Source organism: Nomascus leucogenys, chromosome 17 (genome assembly GCF_006542625.1).
Source record: "Nomascus leucogenys isolate Asia chromosome 17, Asia_NLE_v1, whole genome shotgun sequence".
Lineage (NCBI taxonomy): Eukaryota > Metazoa > Chordata > Mammalia > Primates > Hylobatidae > Nomascus > Nomascus leucogenys.
In genome coordinates this window covers 57,666,969-57,687,281 of record NC_044397.1, presented here as the reverse complement: position 1 = coordinate 57,687,281, position 20,313 = coordinate 57,666,969, and the positions used below count along the sequence as shown (strand labels likewise).

General features: G+C 45.9%; 1 protein-coding gene across 2 annotated transcripts in view; it reads right to left on the bottom strand.

The window, feature by feature from the left end:
• PKD1L1 (polycystin 1 like 1, transient receptor potential channel interacting) overlaps positions 1 to 20,313 on the bottom strand; it is a 183,584-nt gene that overhangs the window by 122,793 nt on the left and 40,478 nt on the right. For both annotated transcript variants that reach the window (XM_030796568.1, XM_030796567.1), the window contains exons 10-17: positions 18,100 to 18,219; positions 17,414 to 17,582; positions 16,636 to 16,875; positions 14,652 to 14,784; positions 10,243 to 10,449; positions 6,119 to 6,300; positions 3,056 to 3,277; positions 520 to 680 (exon numbers count right to left, since the gene is read on the bottom strand). In XM_030796568.1, coding sequence (XP_030652428.1) covers positions 520 to 680; positions 3,056 to 3,277; positions 6,119 to 6,300; positions 10,243 to 10,449; positions 14,652 to 14,784; positions 16,636 to 16,875; positions 17,414 to 17,582; positions 18,100 to 18,219 — 1,434 coding nt within the window. The remainder of the gene's footprint in view (positions 1 to 519; positions 681 to 3,055; positions 3,278 to 6,118; positions 6,301 to 10,242; positions 10,450 to 14,651; positions 14,785 to 16,635; positions 16,876 to 17,413; positions 17,583 to 18,099; positions 18,220 to 20,313) is intronic.

Genomic DNA, 20,313 nt, shown 5'->3' with positions numbered 1-20,313 from the left:
CATTTAGCCCTGATACCACTCTGTGAAATAGTAGGATCCTCATCTTTCACCCAAGAAAATTAAATCTTAGAATTCCTTAAAGCCACCAGCTGGTAGTGTGGGAGCAAGGACTGGAACCTTCCATCCTGGTTCCTCTGCTCGTTCCTCACTGTGCAGCTGGCCCAAAAGACAGGTGAGGTGCTGAGGGACACAGCCCTCTGGGCAGTGTGTCACATCGCAGGTCCTTCTGAACTGTGGCTTTAGCTCAATAAAACTGCCTATAGGGATATTGGGCACAGCCTTCCATATCACACTGAGGTCAGAAGCAGCCCTTGAGTGTGGCACATCTTCTGCTGGTGCCTCACAAGTGTTCACACGGACTGTAGAGGCAAGAGGGGCTGGGGAAGCATGACGGACCGTTCACCAGGCAGGTCAGACACACTGGGTCATACCAATTGTATTTTGCAATATTTTAGCAATCTCACAATAACCCTGAGTTTTTCCCTCAGACAACAAAATAAAGCCATTAATCCTTTTTACCTTCTATCCTATTCTTTTCTGTTGCATTGACTAAAAAGAGATCCCAGGAATAAGACAGATTAGGTATTTCACCGCAGTCCTCACACATAGCTTGAAGAGAGAGTTCGTCATTCCAGTTGACGAAGGTGTCTCTAAAGCTGACCCAGGAGATGTGGACGAATCTGAAATATATAAATTGGCTTGAGATTTTAGGAAAATAATGTGAGGGTTCTTTGGTCACATTAATTCATCTTAGGCATATTTAAATCACCCTACTTTGGATCTTTATTAAGGGACTTCAATAGCAATGTCACAGCACATATGATGGCACATATGGAGTGGCCAACACTGTGCCAAGCTCGACACTCGCGTGATCTGCTCTAACACTGTGAGATCCAGTGAGGCAAGGACACTGCCACCTTACAGAGTTCAGAGAGGCTGTGCAGCCTGTCCGAGTCACACAGCGGTGAGGGCAGAGCTGGACCTGGCCAAGGTCCTTCTGTTTCCAAGCCTGGGCTCTGGCCCAGCTCTCCACACTAGAGCAGTTGCCACCATGTGATCCCTCCTCGCTGCCTTGCTTCAGGGCTTGCTTCTACCAGCTGCAAACCCATCCCCTCCCAAACCCTCCCTGTGGCCGTCCACCTTTGTGATTCCCACATAGCCTCAGATGCTCACAGAGAAAGATGTCTCCACTGCCTCGGCCCCGTCTTTTCCCTGTACAGGGTTGTGGGTCATGGGCAGCTCACACATCCCACACCCACAGCCCAGCGTCCATCTCCCTTGGGCCTGCATTCCACGGCTGCCTTCTGTCAAGCCCTCTAGTCTGTTTGCTGACCCAGCACTTTCCAGAGTGCACTTTTATGGTTTTTCATAATATCTCGGGTGTGGTTTGGGATTTAACAGATTTATTTCCTGTGGGACTTAGGAGGGTTTAAAAGGCCAGGTCGGTAGATACTCTGGGGTATGTGTGGTACCTGGTGTCTCCCATGCAAACATCCTATACCCTGCACCTGACGGCCCACGTCTCAGACCATGGCCTCAGCACTCGACTCCCAGCACAGGGCTGAGGAGCCACGGTGGGAGAGGCCACACAGCGTCCTCGCCTGGCACTCGGCCCAGGCTGTGTGTGTGTGTGAAAGGGTGCATCTGTGTGGGTGCACAGTGGGGTGATGGGGGTGCAGACGGACATGGGCAAAGAGAGGTCCCTCCAGCCCCAGACCTCCTGGGGACATCATCCACATAGGCCTGGACCTTCCTGACAGGATCAAAAGATCCTGAGAGCTTTGGCACATATCGAAAGACTATTTTAAAATAAATTCTGTAATTATGAGTAGCAGAGGTATATAGTACATTACATTTTTGGAATGAAAGTATTTAATTTGTTAAATTTAATGATTTAAATTGTGCCCCAATTGTTGTAGCCTTGTACCTGGCATTTCTTCACTTTTAGTACATATCCAGAGCCTCAAATAACAGTCAGTAGTCCGGGCCTGTGGGGGCCCCTAGGCAGTGCTGTGTGACCTTGGGGCTCACCATGGCATGGCCCACTCTTATCTACTGAGCCTTATTTTCATGGCTGTCATCTTGAAACTCTGAATTCCAGTCCGGGGAATGACCTTCAAAGCAGTCTTTCTGATCTCTGAGGACAGCAGATTTGCTTCCTCCTCCAGGAAGCCTTCCCAAAACACCCAGCCCACAAATAGGACCATAGTAACTGCCCAGCCCCCTTGCCCCTACCATCCATGATGGAAGCAGCTCAATCTGCCCGGGGCCTTCCAGGTGACATATAGGGCTGTGGGCAGAGGGTCAGTCCCAGCACTGCTTCCTGGATGGGTGCCAGCTTGCAGCCCCCATGGGAGAGTGTCCAAAGCAGGTGGGCCTGGGCTCCTGCTCCATCCCAATGTTCACTTACATAATGACTCAACCCCCTTAGAGGAGGAGGCTGGGAAACAGCTGCAACTCACACCCTTCCTGCACTTGGCTCGGTCCTGGTATCCTGTGTTTGGTGTCTGGGGGCTGCACTACACCCACTGGTGCTGTTTCGGCCTCAGCGCTACAGGGGTTCTGGTTTTGGGGCACAGCACTTCTTTGCCTCTGCATCTTTCACAGTCTCAGACATCACAACTGGGCCCACACTGCTGTCCCCTCCACCCTGTGATGCTTGGAAGGCCTGGGCAATGGCCTTGAAACCCCCGGCTGGGAACTTGATGGCTTTGCCTCCTGGCTTCAGCCCCAAGCCCCAGGACGGTCCCTGATCTTTCGGGCGGGTGCTGTGATGGGAGGGCTCCCGCTGAGGTTCCACTGGGAACCCCTGGCTGTGCCAGCTTTAGCGAGTGTGCTTGGCTGTCAGATGCTGCCCAGACGTCAGCCCGAGAGCGGGGACTGCTTCCCCAGCCACTTTCTGAACAGTCTTCTCCTCCTCCTTTGCAGTGAGAATCCTGTATGGCCAAACTCCAAACTGCTTGCTGTGCACAGCAGATTCCTTTCACGGATGCTAGCACCAGGTGGGAACAAACACCTGTGAGCTGAGCTGTGCTGAATGCAGGGCAGGTGGTACCTGAATGCCGAGTCAGGGTAGGGGGACAGGAACACCCGGGCCTCAGAAGAGTTCCGGCCACCACTGGAGACCCTCAGCATCACAAGGAACTGATCATAGCTGGCACTGAGCCACCGTGCCTCAAAGGAAACAGTGGGAGCCGTGGCGTCCAGTTGGTGTGCACTGGAGGAGTCGAAGCAGGGATGTGCTGGGGAGCTGGCGGTGGCACATTCCCAGTGATACCTGTTGGAGAAGTCATCGGAGTGGCTGAGGGGAGCATCAGGCAGAGTCAGGGACTACCCTGTGTCACTGCATGGGTTTTCCCCAGGTGAGGGGGACCACAGGGGACACGTTCTGGGAAAGAGATATTGCTTCCCACAGTTTCTCCTGTAAGTGAGGTGGGAGGTTGCAAAAGTGCAGCAGCACCACCATCTGACTCACTGAGGCCTGACTCCAGACAGCCTTGCTTCTGGCCGCCCCAGGCTTCCTACCCCTTCTCTGCACACAGCAATCTCCTCTGCTCACATCACTGCCACTTCCCAAGTCACACAGCTGTGCTGCCCTCAAGTATTTCCCAAACACTGCACCCCATCCTCATGACAGCTCCATGTGACAGACAAGAATGCCATGTGAGCCCACTTTTAGGAAGGAAATGCATTTGGGAGGCCTCAGAGTGTTTCCCTGTAGCACAGCCAGTGAGGGGTCTGTGAGATGGACTTCACACATTTCTCCTCCCAGTCTCACAGTCTTTCTGCAATACAACAATTGCCACACCTAACGAGATAAACATGGCTGCTCTGTCCAGGTCAAGCAGGAAGGTGTCATCCCCAACCTCGAGCCAGTCTTGCTCTAGCTCACAGGCTGTGCAGAGCAACTGCCCCTGTGACTTAGCTGGAATATTCTATACTCCCAGGGAACAAATTGAGCTCATTTCAGCAGCCACACATGGAGCTCTTGTTTTTGGGCACTGTGCTGTTGCTAGGGCATGGGGATGTGAAGATGAGTAAGACACAGCCTCTGTCTCCTTAGGTTGGGTGCAGGGAAGTCTGCAGATGGCTGAGGGCCTTCCCAGAGCATGTACATGAATCAAATTGGTGAGTCCAAGCAGCCTTTTGCCTCCTCTCAACTCAAGAAACACCAGATCCCACACCTGGAATACAGCGAATATGTGTGATCACAGGGGTTGGGAAAACAACGCAACTCATCTATTGCTTGATAAATAAATATTCCCTGACTAGCTACTACGTTCCAGGCATGGGGGATATGTCAAATAAGAGCCCTGCCCTCCAGAGCAATGACCATAGTAAGTAGCAAAGGCTCGATGTCAGGGGTGACTACTGTGAAGAAAGATGCCATCAAATCAGGGTAGGATCTGTCATTTTGGAGTCTCAGTGGGAGCCCCACCGGGAAGGTGATATTTGAGCAATGAGTGAAGGGGCTGATGGCAGATGTTTGGTGAACTGAGTGATGAGCTGCAGAAGCAACCCTTGCTGTAAAGAGCTGAGAGAGATGCAAGCTGGGTAAGTCCAAGGAGGGGCAGGAAGGCCAAATGGGCTGCGCAGTGAGCTGCGGAGGCAGGAAGGGACAGCTGAAGCTGCAATGGGTTGGGAGAGGTCATGTCGGCCTCATTGGCAGTGTGAGGACTTTGGCTTTTACTCTTGAGTAAAAAGGGGGTGCTGGAGGGTCGAACTGTGAAGTAAAGTCTTCTGTTTTAAAAGAATCTGTCTCCAAAAGGAGGGAGGGTGGGAGGCGGTTGAGGGATGAGAAATTACCTAATGGGTACAATGTACAGCATTCAGGGAATGGTTACATTAACAGTCCAGACTTTAACACCATCAATATATCCATGTAACAAAACTGGACTCATATCCCCTAAATCAAAAAGAGTAAAAACCAATAATACTAGTAAAAGAACCCATCACTGCCTTGGAGACAGGGCTGCAGGGGAGGATGGAGTTGTGGAGACTGGCCAGGAGATCTTATGGAGATGAGCCCCAAGACCCTGGCAGCTCAAACCAGAACATACCAGGGGTAGGGGAGGTGGTGTGGAACTGATGTTTAAAGGAGGGCCAAAAAAAAAAAGAAAAAAGAAAGAAAAAGTAAAAGATGCTGGTAAAGATTTTGGCCTATGGCCGGGCATGATGGCTCACACCTGTAATCCCAGCACTTTGGGAGGCCAAGACGGGCACATCACTTCAGGTCAGGAGTTTAAAACTAGCCTGGCCAACGTGGTGAAACCCGTCTCTACTAAAAATACAAAAATTAGCCAGGCATGGTGGTGTGCATCTGTAGTCTCAGCTATTCAAGAGGCTGAGGCAGGAGAATCGCTTGAATCCGGGAGGCGGAGTTTGCAGTGAGCTGAGATCGAGCCACTGCACTCCAGTCTGGGCGACAGAGTGAGATCCTATCTCAAAAAAAAAAAAAAAAAAAAAAAAAAAAAGAAAGAAAAAAAAGAAAAGAAAAAGAAAGAAGATTCTGGTCTGAGCAACTGGAAAGGTCCTTCCATGGGTACAGAAGGCAGGTGTGCAGCTGAGATGTCTTGAGGATGTCCAGAGGGGGCGCTGTAGGGACGCCGGGACTCACAGCCCAGAGTCTGGAGAATGGTCTAAACAGAGAATTCCTGTTTGAGGCTGTTGCACATGGATCATGGATGGATCCACATCAGGACCCTGGCTGAGGCCATAGGCGGGAAGGGGTGTGGATGGAGAAGAGGACCAAGGGCTGAACTGCGGGCAGCCTCCAGCAACAAGAGACCCATCCACCTGGAGATGAGCAACCCGTGGAAACCAAGCCTTCCACACACCACGGCATCTCACTAACCAAGAATTTAACAATGGTGACACTCAAACTTCATGTTCCAAAACAGATCGTTCTTTAAACACCACCTTAAAAAGCGACTCACATTTTACTTCCACTCTTTTCCTCAATTCCCTTATATTTTGATCCTAAATAAAGCAGTTAAACTTATGAAAGTTGATGTGCTTAAAATTTAAAACTATTAATAGCCTCCAACGTTCCAGAGCCTGCATTTGCAGAATGCGCAGTCTGAGTAGCTGCACAGCTCTGTGTGTGGGTGGTGCTCACCTTAGAGTCGCCCTAGGGTTGTCAGGGTGGAAGGACTGGGTCCCTCTGAGGACAATGGGGGATGAGGTGGTCCTGGAGAAGAACAGGTGTGTGCCTTCGGAGATCACACTGACAGGGGCCTGGGCTCGCACCTCCAGGCCCACACAGTAGTTACTGTACACCACACTGCCTTCAATCTGAACCTGCAGGGGCAAGGAAGGACACGGGATGTCATGCAGGGACAAGGCAGGGACTCGCTGGAGAAACACACTCATCTGAAAATTAGAAAGGAATCTGACGAGTCTCAATGCATCCCTGGCTCCAACTAAACAGTCATGCTAGTCAAAATAATCACTCTACTGTGCAACATGAGAGCTGTGACTGGAGTCCACGAGAGCATGGACATCTTCCTATCCAAGCTTGTGTTAATGTACAAAGTTGGGCATTTCCTAGCCAACTTTTGAACACAATCGAGACTTTCCATGTGTGCACATTTTATAGTTTTCAAACCTCTTCCTTCCACAGTGAATTGTTCAGGCTCCTGGCTTTTGTGCAACTTCCTTCACCTATCTTAGAGCTGCTTCTTTCTAACCCCCAAACATATCATGGACTTTAGGAAATATAAATGAAATTTAAGACAAACACTTTTAAACCCAGGAATAGCGGAACATGTTATAAATAAAACATTCATATTGTTCTTTTACAAGTTTGATGTGGCCAGGTGTGGTGGTTCATGCCTTGCCTATAATCCCAGCACTTTGGGAGGCTGAGGTGGGTGGATTGCTTGCACTCAGGAGTTTGAGATTAGCCTGGGCAACACGGTGAAACCTCATCGCTACTAAAAATACAAAAATTAACTGAGTGTGGTGGCATGTGCCTGTAATCCCAGCTACTTGGGAGGCAGAGGCACGAGAATTGCTTGAACCCAGGAGGCCCAGAGGGGGAGGTTGCAGTGAGCTGAGATCACACCACTACACTCCAGCCTGGGCAACAGAGTGAGACCCTGTCAAAAAAAAATTGATGCAATTTGAAGAAATACAGTCTAATACTTGCTGTTCTTTCACTGAGTCTCAGCCTTGATCACTCTAGATTTTCTTCAGAGGCACACAATTCCCTGCTGATCAGTCTCCTGAGTAGAACCAAAGACAATGGAACAGCTGTAGGATCAGAACTCTCATTTCCACCTTCAGCCTCTGTTTGCTCAGCCTCTCCAGCTCCAAGGAGCTGCTGAGAATGTTCCAAGTATATACAAAGGCTGGAGGAGGCACTAAGCAGGAAGCTGCTTGGGGAAGATGCAGGGCTGGTCAGGAGCAAAGGAAACCTGAGGCTCTGACTGTGAGGTCAGAGACAGCAGAAGTTACCTTATCTGTCAGAAGGTCTCCAAGACCTAGAGAAAGACACGGACCCCCTGCAAAGACACTGAAGACTACAGACGTGGCTCCCGGCTCACAGCCAAACCTCCCTCGGAGCTCCCATTACCTGGCCTGCCTCACAGGCTGGACACATCTTCTATGGCTTGCTGGGTTTAATTTAAAAATTACGTAGTTTATATATTTAGAAAGCAGAGTTTTATTTTTTAAGAAAGGGATTACAATCTGTAAGCAGGAAGTGTAGTCTCTGGCTAAAAATTTGAAAGTAAGTATTTGGAGGAGGGAGGGAGGGGTAAGACAGGAATTTCAGTTGCATGCGTTATCACATATTCACAGGATATAGGATTTATGGATATCTATGGAAGAGGATTGTGTTTTTGTGTAATAAGTAAACATATATATGTGTTTTATGTTTACTTTTGGGTGGAGACAATATTGCAATGTATTATAATTAGGTCTTTTATGTTAAAAGGTAAAGTAGGGACATGAAGGCACTTAAATGTGTAGTCAAACTGGGCAGAATTAGTTTATGGTTGGTGTTTTTTATTAGGAAAAAGTTATAGAAATTAGTTTTTTGTTTAATTAAAGTCACAGTTACGGCTTGAGGAATGGGGGTTAATTAGTTGATGTTTGGTGGTTGTAGAGTTGTAATTGTTTCAATACTGTTTATTTTAAGGCTAGTGTTTGTTTAGTTGATAGAGAAAAAGGGAGAAAAATCCTATGGCAATGAGAACATAGTTTATTTTTTAATTATAGGACTGTGTGATTTCACTCTTGCCTGGCATCGCCTTAGGTCTGGTTTATAATTTGGTATCTTATTGTCATAAAGAGTATGACCTGGCCAGGCGTGATGGCTCACACCTATAATCCCAGCACTTTGGGAGGCTGAGGCAGGCAAATTGCTTGAGCTCAGGAGTTCGAGAGCAGCCTGTGCAACAGGGTGAAACCCCATCTCTACAAAAAATTAGCCAGGCATGGTGGTATGCGCATGCAGTCCCAGCTACTCAGGAGGCTGAGGCAGAAGGGTCACTTGAGCCCAAGAGGGAGAGGTTGCGGTGAGCTGAGACTGCAGCCACTGCACTCCAGCCTGGGCAACAGAGTGAGACCCTGTCTCAGAAAAAAAAAAAAAAAAAAAAAGGAATCCGTTCTGTCTTGTCTTATAATCTCGATCTTAACATTAATGTTGGTCAGTTGTTGTGTCTAAACTGTGAAAGGGAGGGGGTGTAATGAGGCATATCTGACCTTGAGTCCCATTATGGCCAGGAACTCTATTTTTTAAGGTTTTTCTGGGTACCCTTGGCCAAGAGGGGATTTGTTTAGTTGATTGAGGGGGACTTAGGATTTTATTTTTAGTTTACAGGCTCTATCTACCTCCCCTACTAGGTTGTTCACGCCAGTGTGCAAAGACCTTATTTATCTCCAAATCCCTCCCCCCAGCACACAGCCAGGTACAAATAGTGCTGTTTTCATTAGGAAAATGAAGAGCAGCCTCACCCTCCTCCACTCGTTCAGTATTACAGATTTTCCTTTGCATTTCCCCTTGGCTTCTTACAATTAGCCACCCATCAGGTCAGATGCTCCCCACGAGCCCGAGATCCCCCAACACTGACCCTGCTCTACTCTCTATTCCCTGGCTGCCCCCTGCTTCAGCCTCTAATGACTTCTCACCTTCACTAACACTCTCCCAACATCCCATCCTTCAGTCTGTTTCCTACTCGTTCCCAATCAACATTTCTAAAGAAGGGTATACAGCCTGCTGGGAAAGCTCTGTTTTTTCCTACAACCTGCATCTGAAGTAATGCTATGCTAAGCCTGGTCTGCAGCCTGCTGTCACTTGGCCCATCGTTACCTACTTATTTCTCAATGAGGTAAGTACAGACACTGAGAGGAAGCTTCTGGTAACTCCAGCATTTGCCATCGCTGTGACATCCCAGCACAGATAGGGAGGATTTGCTTCCTCAGGCAAGGTCAGGGCAGTTTGGGTGCTGAGGAGCTCTGTGGCAAGCCACACAAGGCACCAGCTGAAACTGTGCTCAGTAGGACTGCGTGACCCACAGCTTAAAAGAACAAAGCTCCTTTGCTGCAGATATCCTGAGGGTCCCTGATCTGGTTCCCGCAGCCTGGCCTGCCCACTGCGCCATTTGATCCCAGACTCTCCCACCAGGGTCTGCTAACTATCCCTGGTCTTCTTCTAACCTTTGCCAAGCTGTTGCCCTTCCCAATTCCTTTCTATGTCTGTGGACAGATTCTCTTTTCAGGACCCTCTTTCTTGAAGCCTACTCTTTTAAAAATGACCTCTCCCTCTTTTAACTCGCATATTTTCACCACTTTTTCCAGCCAAAATGCACCAAGCACATGCTGAGAATCAAAGTGCCAGGCAGTCACTGTGAGTGCCTCTTGGATGCCCTGCCCTCTGACTGTCGTCCCCTTTCCTTTCTGGGTGATTGGCCCCTAAATGGCAGGGCCACATATTCTCCTGACATCCCGGCACCAGCACAGGGCTTATTCAAATTAGGTACACAGGAAGGTTTTGTTATACACATTGGAAGGAGTTTTTCATCAATTGCTTTGACTGCATTTGAACATAATTTGTTCTCTTTGGGGGAAATTAATCATTTCTCTTAGAATCCTATCCAGATTTTTTTTTTTTTTTAAAACAACCTCCCTTTTCCTGGATAGAACAGGTGTTGAATTCCAAATGCTGAGCTCTTGCTCCAGTGCGATGAGAAGCATGGGTTTCACTGGGCCAGTAGAGCAGTAAGTCAGCGAGCTGACCTTGGCAAGGGCAGTGTAGTTCCCATACTCCAAGGTGTGGCTTGGGAGGATGAGGGTCTGTCTGCGAGTGTCCACAGCAGCAGGGAGGGAGACAGGGAGCCCTTCAGAGTCCATCAAGTTCCAGGTATAAGAAAGACCTTGGGAAATATCACAGAAGACTGCAGCTTGAAACGTCACTCCCAGCCTCACAGGCTGAGACCTCCATATCTAAGTATCAAGAAGAGAAGATGTCTCATTAAAATGTCCATCACATCTAATGTACTGGTAAATTACTGGAAACTTAGTCTTAACTGTAGCTCTCCAATTATTTGTTTGCATAATGACAGAATGGTATTCTTAGGGCTGGACTTCAGACAACACCAGAATAAATACTACATCTATTTTATAGATAAAAATAAAAGGTAAAAAAACCAATTAAAATAATAAGTAAATATTTATATACTCATGAGAAAAAACTTCCTATGCATAAAATTAATGGAAAAATAGCAAAGATAGCTGATATTTGATTACATAAAAAATTTAAGCTTCCAAATGTCAAAAATATAAATGTTATGCTCCTAGGTTTTGGCATCTAGGTATATATATGTGTATATATAAATTTTTTAAATCAATCAATATAATAAGAAAATCGTTTGCAGTATACACAACAGATGTTTGCTTTCCCTATTTTTTTCTTCACGGAAATATTCTTAAGTCATTCTCGGAAATCATGATATGTAACCCCTAAATACTAAATATACATCTCTAAAAACTAAGGGAATTTTCCTACATAAACACAACACTACTGTCTCACCTTAAAAATTAACAATAAGTTCTTAGTATAATTTAAACCTAGTTTATAATCAAATTTCCCTTATTGTCTCCAAAACATACCTTTGTGCAATGGTTTGGTTTGAGATGCACAAAAGTTCTTTTGTTAAAAAAAAAAAAAAGGAGAGAGGAGAAAAAAGTTTTCTTATCAACTAGAACTATGAGGTTTCCTGAACTATAGTTTGGTCAGGAAAATAAGAATAAATGCTTAATTCTTTCCCTTAATTACCAACATTCAGAGTAAGAAGTTGGGGCACTAGTTACTTCCAAAGGTGACCGATATGTTGTGTGTGTCTGCCTGCTTGGTGGGAACAGGAGAAGCTTCTCTTTCTCTTTCAGCATAATTATTTTTAAAATATTAGCATTATTCATTCAATTGTAGACGTTATCTTTTAGACGCTCCAAGTAGCCCATCAGGGGCCTGGGGCACTCTCCTTGGCCTGGCTCTGGCAACCTTCTGATAAGACCCTGCTAGTCTTTGAAAGTGATAGATTTGTTGCACTATTCTTTTTACTTTTATTTACGTTTTAAAATTTCCATAACAAAGAATTTTAAATGTAAATAGTAACTGATACATATATAAAAAGCATATTTGCTCACTTTAATAAGCTAATGAGGACGAGGATATGGGGGGAAATATTAGTGTCTACCCATCCACACCCCTTATCCCTCTCAGCCACTCTGTCTTTCCAAAGCCCCTCCACACCCCCTACTTTGGGCTGGAGCCAGATTCCACCTCAAGCATGGAGGAGCAAGCCAGGCTAGGGGGCCCCAGGATAGAGTCTCTGCCTGGCCAGGGCGCCTCCACCCTGGGGCAGACGCTGGGTGCAGGGTCTCCCCCGGAGGGCTTTTTTTTTTTTTCTCCCTGAAGGTTCCCTAAAAATTGGAAAGGGAAGGCTGGGCGCGGTGACGCATGCCTGTAATTCCAGCACTTTGAGAGGCTGAGGCGGGCGGATCACGAGGTCAGGAGATCAAGACCATCCTGGCTAACATGGTGAAACCCTGTCTTTACTAAAAATACAAAAAATTAGCCAGGTGTGGCAGCGGGTGCCTGTAGTCCCAGCTACTCTGGAGGCTGAGGCAGGAGAATGGTGTGAACCCGAGAGGCAGAGCTTGCAGTGAACCGAGATCGCACCACTGCACTCCAGCCTGGACGAGAGAGCAAGACTCCATCTCAAAAAAAAAAAAATTGGAAAGGGAAAAACCCGGAGGCAGCTGAGAAATGGGATTTTAAGAGATCTTGGTGCTCATTATAAATGAAAGTTTACTTTTGACATTCTTTAAGTGACTTTCGTTATAATTAAAATTACTTTTCAATTACTGTTTATTGTTTCTATTCTGAATATGATATCACTCTAAGATTTGTCACAAAACTGCCCAGACTTATATGAGTTATAGCAAATTTTAATACTAGGATGCCAATTTTTAGCTCATTCTTAATAGTAAACATTAAACCATATGAACTGCCTAGTGAGAGTGAGAGTTGGCCCCTCAGTGTGGACACATGTGAGCTGCTACGAGAACATCTCTAGGCTTGTCAAGATTCTGGGAAGGGCATTGTGTTCTTCAAGTCTATAACTTGGAGCAATTATTCCTGTGAAAAGGCCATACGCTGGCAGAATGATGTGCAGACAGTATAATTGCCAAGTTATTTGTAGTGATAGAAAACTGGAAACTTGGCCAGGCGCAGTGGCTCACCACACATTAGGAGGCCAAGATGGGCAGATCGCCTGAGGTCAGAAGTTCAAGACCAGCCTGACCAACATGGCGAAACCCCGTCTCTACTAAAAATACAAAATTAGCTGGCTGTGGTGGTGAACGCCTCTAATCCCAGCTACTTGGGAGGCTGAGACAGGAGAATTGCTTGAACCCGGGAGGTGGAGGTTGCAGTGAGCTGAGATCATGCCATTGTACTCCAGCCTGGGCAACAAGAGCGAAACTCTGTCTCAAAAAAAAAAATAATAATAATAATAATAATAAAAAGAAAGAAAACTGGAAACAACAATTGTTCAACCACAGGACATTATAAAATGATGTATATAATTCATATACATGATTTAACATTAGGACACCATTAAAATCATGTAATCAAAAGGCTGCTTAATAACAAAAGAAAATGCTCACACTGCAACCAGCTTTGTGACAAACACACATACCACATATAAAAAGCCTTAGAAAAATACTGAAAATAAATACAACAGACAAAATTGGCTATCACCTTCTGCCTGGATTTCAGATGATTTCATTTTTTTCCCCCTTATACTTTTAGAAAACTCGTAAAATAAAGAAAAAAATGACTGGGCAGCGTCCATCAGGTCTGTAATCCCAGAACTTTGAGGCCAAGGCAGGTGGGTCATTTAAGGCCAGGAGTTCGAGACCAGCCTGGCCAATATGGCGAAATCCCCTCTCTACTAAAAATATAAAAATTAGCTAGGCATGGTGGTGCACACCTGTAATCCCAGCTACTTGGGAGGCTGAGTCAGGAGAATCTCTTGAAGCCAGGAGGCAGAGGTTATAATGAGCCAAGATCGTGCCACTGCACTCCAGCCTGGGCAACAGAGTCTCAAAAAAAAAAAAAGAAAGAAAGAAAGAAAGAAAGAAATTATCAATATTGTTTTCTGTGTTTTACAGATAAGAAAATAAAAATAAAAATGTTTTACAAATGAAAAACTTAAGAAAACCATTCTGTCCCATGTCCTAAGAGCAAAGTCAGGACGGGAGCCAGAGCCCTCCTGCCTGGGGTCTGTGCTTTTTCCTGTTGTGTCTTTTGCTTTAGTCCCTTTGCTGTTTGGGTCCATCTCTCACACCCAGAGAACATGTTCCCCCAGCACGCAGACCTGCCCAACAGCGTGGGTGCTCACTGGTCTAAAGGTGGGCAGGGGTCTTGCCTGTGTGGGGGCCGGGACCCTTTCCGGATTGCCCCGAGCACTTGGTCTCTGCATGCTGATCTCCACCAGTACCCTCTGGGGGCTGACCTCTTGGGGTCAGATGCCATAGAAAGCATTTTAGCAAATGCACTTAGTCACAGATTTTAATTCCCATGTGTCATCTGAGAACTTTTGCCCTGAAAAGGAAAATTTGCTCTAAATCACAGGCCTCAAAGGAATGAAAGAAAGAAAAAGCAACCCTATTTTTTTCTAACCCAGAATAGGTGTTCAACAGATAACCGATCATGTCCTTTCATTTTGGTGTTACATATATTCAAATGTTTCATTCTCCTGAAAATTCTACAGTTCTTAGCACAATCCAAAAAAAAAAAAAAAGAAAAGAAAGAAAGAAAGAAAAGAAAAGAAAAGAGCTCCTTAAAGTGAGCTGTGCTGAATACCAGAGTAATGCAGGCCAATGAAGAACTTATTCACACGCCAGACCCCAGAAACGACGCTGTTTCCTCCTGTCCAGGATGGGGTAGCCCTCCCTCCCCCAAGGACCCAGGTCACCCACTCTGAAGCCCTTATAGGTGCTCCTTTGTGTAAATTGCAGCAGAACAAACTGGACAAAGCCTCACTTCATTCCCCAAACTCTCCACTCCAAACAGTGGTCCCAACTCAGAGGGAGGCTGAAAAAAGGCTGGTGGAGGATTTCCCAGACTCCGAGCCTACCTGGACTTTCCCAGGCCCCATGTTCTTCACCAGGGGTGGCTGGCAGGGCTTGCACACGACGAAAAGTTGCTTTCTTAGGGTGGAGGCACTGACGTTATTGAAGGCAAGGACCTCCACCGTAAATTCTCCTTCCCTGGGAGGGTGGAAAGCACAGAAATGAACAGATTGATGTTGATGAACGTCAGACGTTCATTCACTCTTCATACCCACCCCTATCTGCAGAATTATAGTATTTGACAGCAAGTCATCCCAATGAATAAGAACAGAAGAGGCAAGGGTCACAGGATTGATTTCCACAGAGGTCTTTCATCATTTAACCAACAGACTGGCTCAGGCCAAGTACCAAACTCCCAGACCGATGTCACATGCTATAGTCAAACAATACATTCATGTGAGGGGCGTGTTGCTTCCTTCTTTGGGCAACCCTCCCCACAGCCATGACCTGGCCCCCTCTTGATAACAGATCAGATCTATACATTTTCCCTGTGTGATGGGTACCCCAACCCACAACTGGGGGGTCTCTGGGGATGGTCTTCCTGTTCTATTTCCTGCTCCATGGATCAGGTTTCTTGACCAATTTCTTAGAGTCCTACAAACTCAGGAAGGACAGGATAGATCCATAGCCTGTCTCCAGGGAAGGGGAGCGGGTCACAGCTGTGGAGAGATTCAGGACAGTTGGAGGTGAGAGCTGGGTAGCTCCTGACCCAGCAGGTAGTGCTTTACTAAGGAAATACATGGTTATTTTGCAAATGTTGCAACACGGATAATTACTTAAGACTTCTGAATTTGAAACAGAAAAATATTCCCATTAGAAGACCACGAATTTGAGTTTGCAAGGACCAGAATATCACTTGCCATCCTGGAGCTCCAGCAAGAAAGGTAGGGCCTACTGATAAGAATGAAGACTGGATGGTTTTCTCAGGTTGTCAGAGCGCCCAGGGCACACTCTAGAGATGACAGTGGAGGCACCGAATAAACCATGTCATTTCCACAGGGCACAAAAGGGCTCCTGGAGCTACCAAGTACATTGCCAGGTACCTAGGCCACCATGTGCTCAATTGAGCATGCACCAATCTACAAGCCACTACTGCTCAATTCTTTCCTCATGTGAAAATCTATTTCTGATGAAAAGGTCCTGAATCCATAGTTAGTGATGAGGCTATTCAGTCCCCACCAAAGTGTGGAGAGGCTGCAGCGTGGGTTCTCATGGAAATCTTGCATTGAAGGAAGTTTGCAATCTTTCCCTGAAGCCACTGCCTACACGAACCTCATTTTCTAGATACTTCTGCACCCTTTGATATTTCCCTACAGCAGCATAAAATTTTGATGCCAGCCTGAGGCTCAGCCTTGACCATGCGTGTCTCCCCACTGAAAGGATTCGACCCACTTGGGTCCTAGAACTCACCCTAGAGGCTTGGCTGGGAATGAGTGAGCCAGCCAGTCTACACCTTATCATAGCTCCATGATGCTTTCTCCCAGGTACACAGTGGGCCACTCAGTAAATGCAGAGTTAAAGGACAGAGCTCATGCTCTTCCATATGACATCAAGGCCCTTCACAATCTGCCAACCTACACTCATCTCACCCTTCTATATACGTCTTGCCAGTCACTCCAAATAACTCCTGTTGGCACCTGACCTAGTACCTTTGCCCAGGCCCTTGTCTCTGTTTGAGATCCTCTCTCCCATTTCCCTTTGTCAGGCTCCTACTCAAGATATCACTTTCAGTGAGCCATCCCCACCACAGCGCAGGCCTCTTTTGCAGCCACAGCCCCTGTACTGAAAGCATCTCTTTCCTCTTTATCTTTCCCCTGGACTAGGAGCTCCTTGAGAGGCATGGTCAGGTCTTATTTGTCTCTGTGTAATCATCTGTCACCTACATTGACTGACAGGCAGGTCTCTATGTGGAACCCAAGGGCTGATGCCTTAAGACTCTGATTCCCACGCTGTCTGTAGAGAGCACTACGCTGCCTTGCAGTGGCTCACCTACTGTAGACATGGCTGCTGGAGCTGCTCCCTAGGCTGACGGTGCCGTCCCCAAAGTCCCACAGGTAGGCAACATCTGTGCCGAAGTTGATCCGGCACTCAAAGGCCACACTGGCATTTACCAGAGCTGAGGAGGGGGACGTGAGCCGATTGGCCACAATTTTCTTCTGCACCCTGATGACGTGGGGCTCAGAGACCACACTGCTGATCCTGCTGGAAGCCTTAACCATCACACGATACCTGCAGGATGGGGAAAGGAGGGCAGGTAAGGCAGATGGCAAGACAAGAACAGGGTCAGATCTAGAAAAACCGTCTGCTATACTTCAAGAGGAAGGCGGGGGAGGGGGAGGCAGCATTTAATTCGTAAGAACTATGAAAGTATCCAGTGATTTTCATCTTATTGAGCAGAAGGGGGTTGATATTTTTGACTACCCCCTCTTCATTATTTAATTCACTTCTCAAAGCAGTAGGGGTAAGCATCATTGCCCTTTCTTAGATGAGGAATTTCTTAGGTCACATGGGTGGCCGAGATAGAATTCGAACCTAGGACTGTCTGCTTCAAAGCCCTACACCGTTTCCCTTAGTTCAAGCTGAAGAGAAATGAACTAAATCTTCCCTTAAATTTTATGTTGAGTTTGTTTCACAGAAGGACCTAATGGCCCATTATAATACAAATGCAACAGCCATAAAATGCCTTCAGTAGCAGCATGGTGATCTTCAGACCGAGTATAGGCTGCGGTACAAACAGCTACTCAGCAGGACTGCTACTTTTACTGACCATTGGGGGATGCTGAGTCTTTTTGTAATGCTTCTTGAAGTTGTCCTCACTGGTGGATCCTCTCCAAAATACCACTCAAATTCCAGGGGTATTGTTTCCTTGGTAACAGCTGTAAATGTAATGTCCGTGTCTGTGGCAAACACAGTTCCATTTGTGTAGACAGAGACGGCTGTGGCAAAAGAAAGGAAGGTATGGCTATGTCAACATAGGAGGGCTGGAATCTCCAGAGAAACTAGTACCTCTACTTTCCCACTTGGTCATGGGCTTGAGTGATGGTGAGGAAGCTCTGATACGCATGCAGGTTGGCAGCAAGGATGCAGCTGTGGGCACGCAGTAGGCAGTGCTGGCACTGGTTCAAAGGCCCCAAAGTGCTTGCACAGGAGGTGTTCCTAAGGCCATAGGGCCAACTCCTTTTGCGAGTCTGCTAGAAAGGGTGTGGCACATGGAGCTGGCAGATAACAGTCCCGATAACCCACCTTCCCATCCCTTCAGTTGGGAGCCTTAATGCCTGTGGTTTCAGAAAAGTCCGAGAACAAATGGCAGGTGAACAAAGAACCTGTTCAAGGACAAATGGGGCTCTCCGGCAGAGCTGATAACAAAACCTGCTGCTGCCTACGGCTTTCCTAATCTCAGCTGACCGCGCGAGGGAGGTTTTTGTTGAATCTGGAATGAAAACAAAGACATACATTGCATCTTATACCAGACAGTCATGCTGTGCCAAGCCTGGCTGTCACCCACTTGAGTCTGAGAAATAAAGGACACATTATATGAAGGAATAGATGGAAAGTGATGTATAACCACAGTGCCTAAAATGAGAAAAAAAGGAGATAAGAGAAAAAGTCTTAAAATTAATTCACTTTTATCATGCAACACACAGTCAGTATTTTTCATTTTTAACTTTCCCTCTTTGAATCTCAATAAATTTCAAAATTCTAAGCATGTGCTCTGAAATCAGGCATACCTGGGAAACATAATCACAGAATTTCTGTCATTAAATTTTTTTTTGTATATTTTCTCTATCTGAGAACTCCCTACATGGTATTAAATATGTTAATTCCTTTGAAATATGTTAATTACTTTGATAGATGGCCTTGTTTTTAAAGTATTTCTCAATATGTACGCTAAGTAGTCTTCACTTCACAGGAGTTCTTAAATAGGGGTCTAAAGATAAGCCTTGTGCTTTTAAGTCCTATAAGATGTAATGTAAGATTGTGCATATATGTATATATACATGTACACACACCATACACATACCACGTATATAGCATATACATACATACGTACCATATACACACCATACACAGCATATGCACTATACACATACGCACCACATGTACACACATACCACACATACCCTCCTATGACATACCACACATGCATGTACATATGTATGTACATACATATGGAGGTGGATACCAAACACTGAATCAGATTCTGAAAGAGTACTGTGATGTCTAAGAAGATTTAGAGCAACTCATTTATCATAAAAGGATATTAAGGAGGGTTATTTATTATTACTACTGTTCTTCTGCATAGTTTTCACTTTATAAAGAGAAAATACTTGTTTATAACAGAGATAAAGCGGAATGGGTATTCTGTCTTTCATCAATGCATCAGAATTTTTGAAAAATAAGTATCATATGACTAAAAATAGATATATGATAAATAAATATCACATGGTCTTATTAACCATGCCTGAAAATTAATTCTGAGCACAATCTGATAATCAAAAGTGTTAAAAAAAAAAAAAAGATACAGTTTACAGATTTGCATAAGAATACCCTATTATCAATCTGTAGGGCTGGATGCAAACTTGGACCTTCCTATTCTAAATCCTGGCATGGAACCATTGGAGATTTACAAGAACTGTGCTCTTGCACTGGCTAGACGTGCTGCTTATTTATTCAGGTTTAGATAAGACAAGTCAATATGAATGACCGACTGGCTAGTTAGGGTAGGCAAACAGGTTAAAAAAATTGTGCTATATGTATGTCATAACTTCTTGCATGGAGAGTTTCTCACTAGTCTGATTGTAAACAGGTACAGCCACTGTGTGGAACAGCTGAAAAGAATTCTTACATGGATGAGTTCACTGAGACTCATCCCTCCATTGGATCCTCCTTTCTTCTGTTTCTGGGAAATGTGACCCCATCATCCCATCCATGTAGGCTGGGCACTTTGGGAGTGCCTCTGGCTGGCTCCCCATTTGCTTTGTTGTAAAGTGTAGGGACTCTTTTTTTCTACAGTAAGTGGCTGGAGTTCCCCATTCGCACCCCCACTGGCCTCTGAGCTTCTGGCCCCTCCCTCTACAAAACTGACTTGAAGCGAATACCTCCCTTACAGGTAGCTGTGTGGATAAGGTGGGATGACATGAGTGAGGCATTAGCAGTAGATAAAGTGGAATGGATATTTTGTCCTTCATCAATGCATCAGTGTGCACCTGGCACACTCAGTGAGCACTGGATGCTTTCTCAATTCTGTTTTAGCTCAAAGCCATGCTGTCTGACCAAAATGTGCCTCCAGCCCGTGCTGCAAGGCTCATCATGTATGCCAGCTCCCACCTCAGATGTGCCCTGTTCCCACAGTTAGATAAAGTTCCTGTCTCCTAAAATCTCCCAGCCCCTTAGCCATATCCTTCCTGAGCATTTTTAATGTCGTGTCTCATCTTGCTCCTATGCACATCTTAATGATTTCACTAAGATAATAGATTCCTTGAGATGAAGACTTTGTATGACTTTATCTTCATGTTCCCTCAGAACACAGTATTCTGCAAGACATATTTTCTGAATTAGGGAAGAATGAATGAAGGATGTTGTATCAAATTTAGAACTGCTATAACTTGAGCAGTATAAGTAAAGCAGAGACGCCCTGGTTCGTTTGTAGTTGAGGTGTGCTTGCTC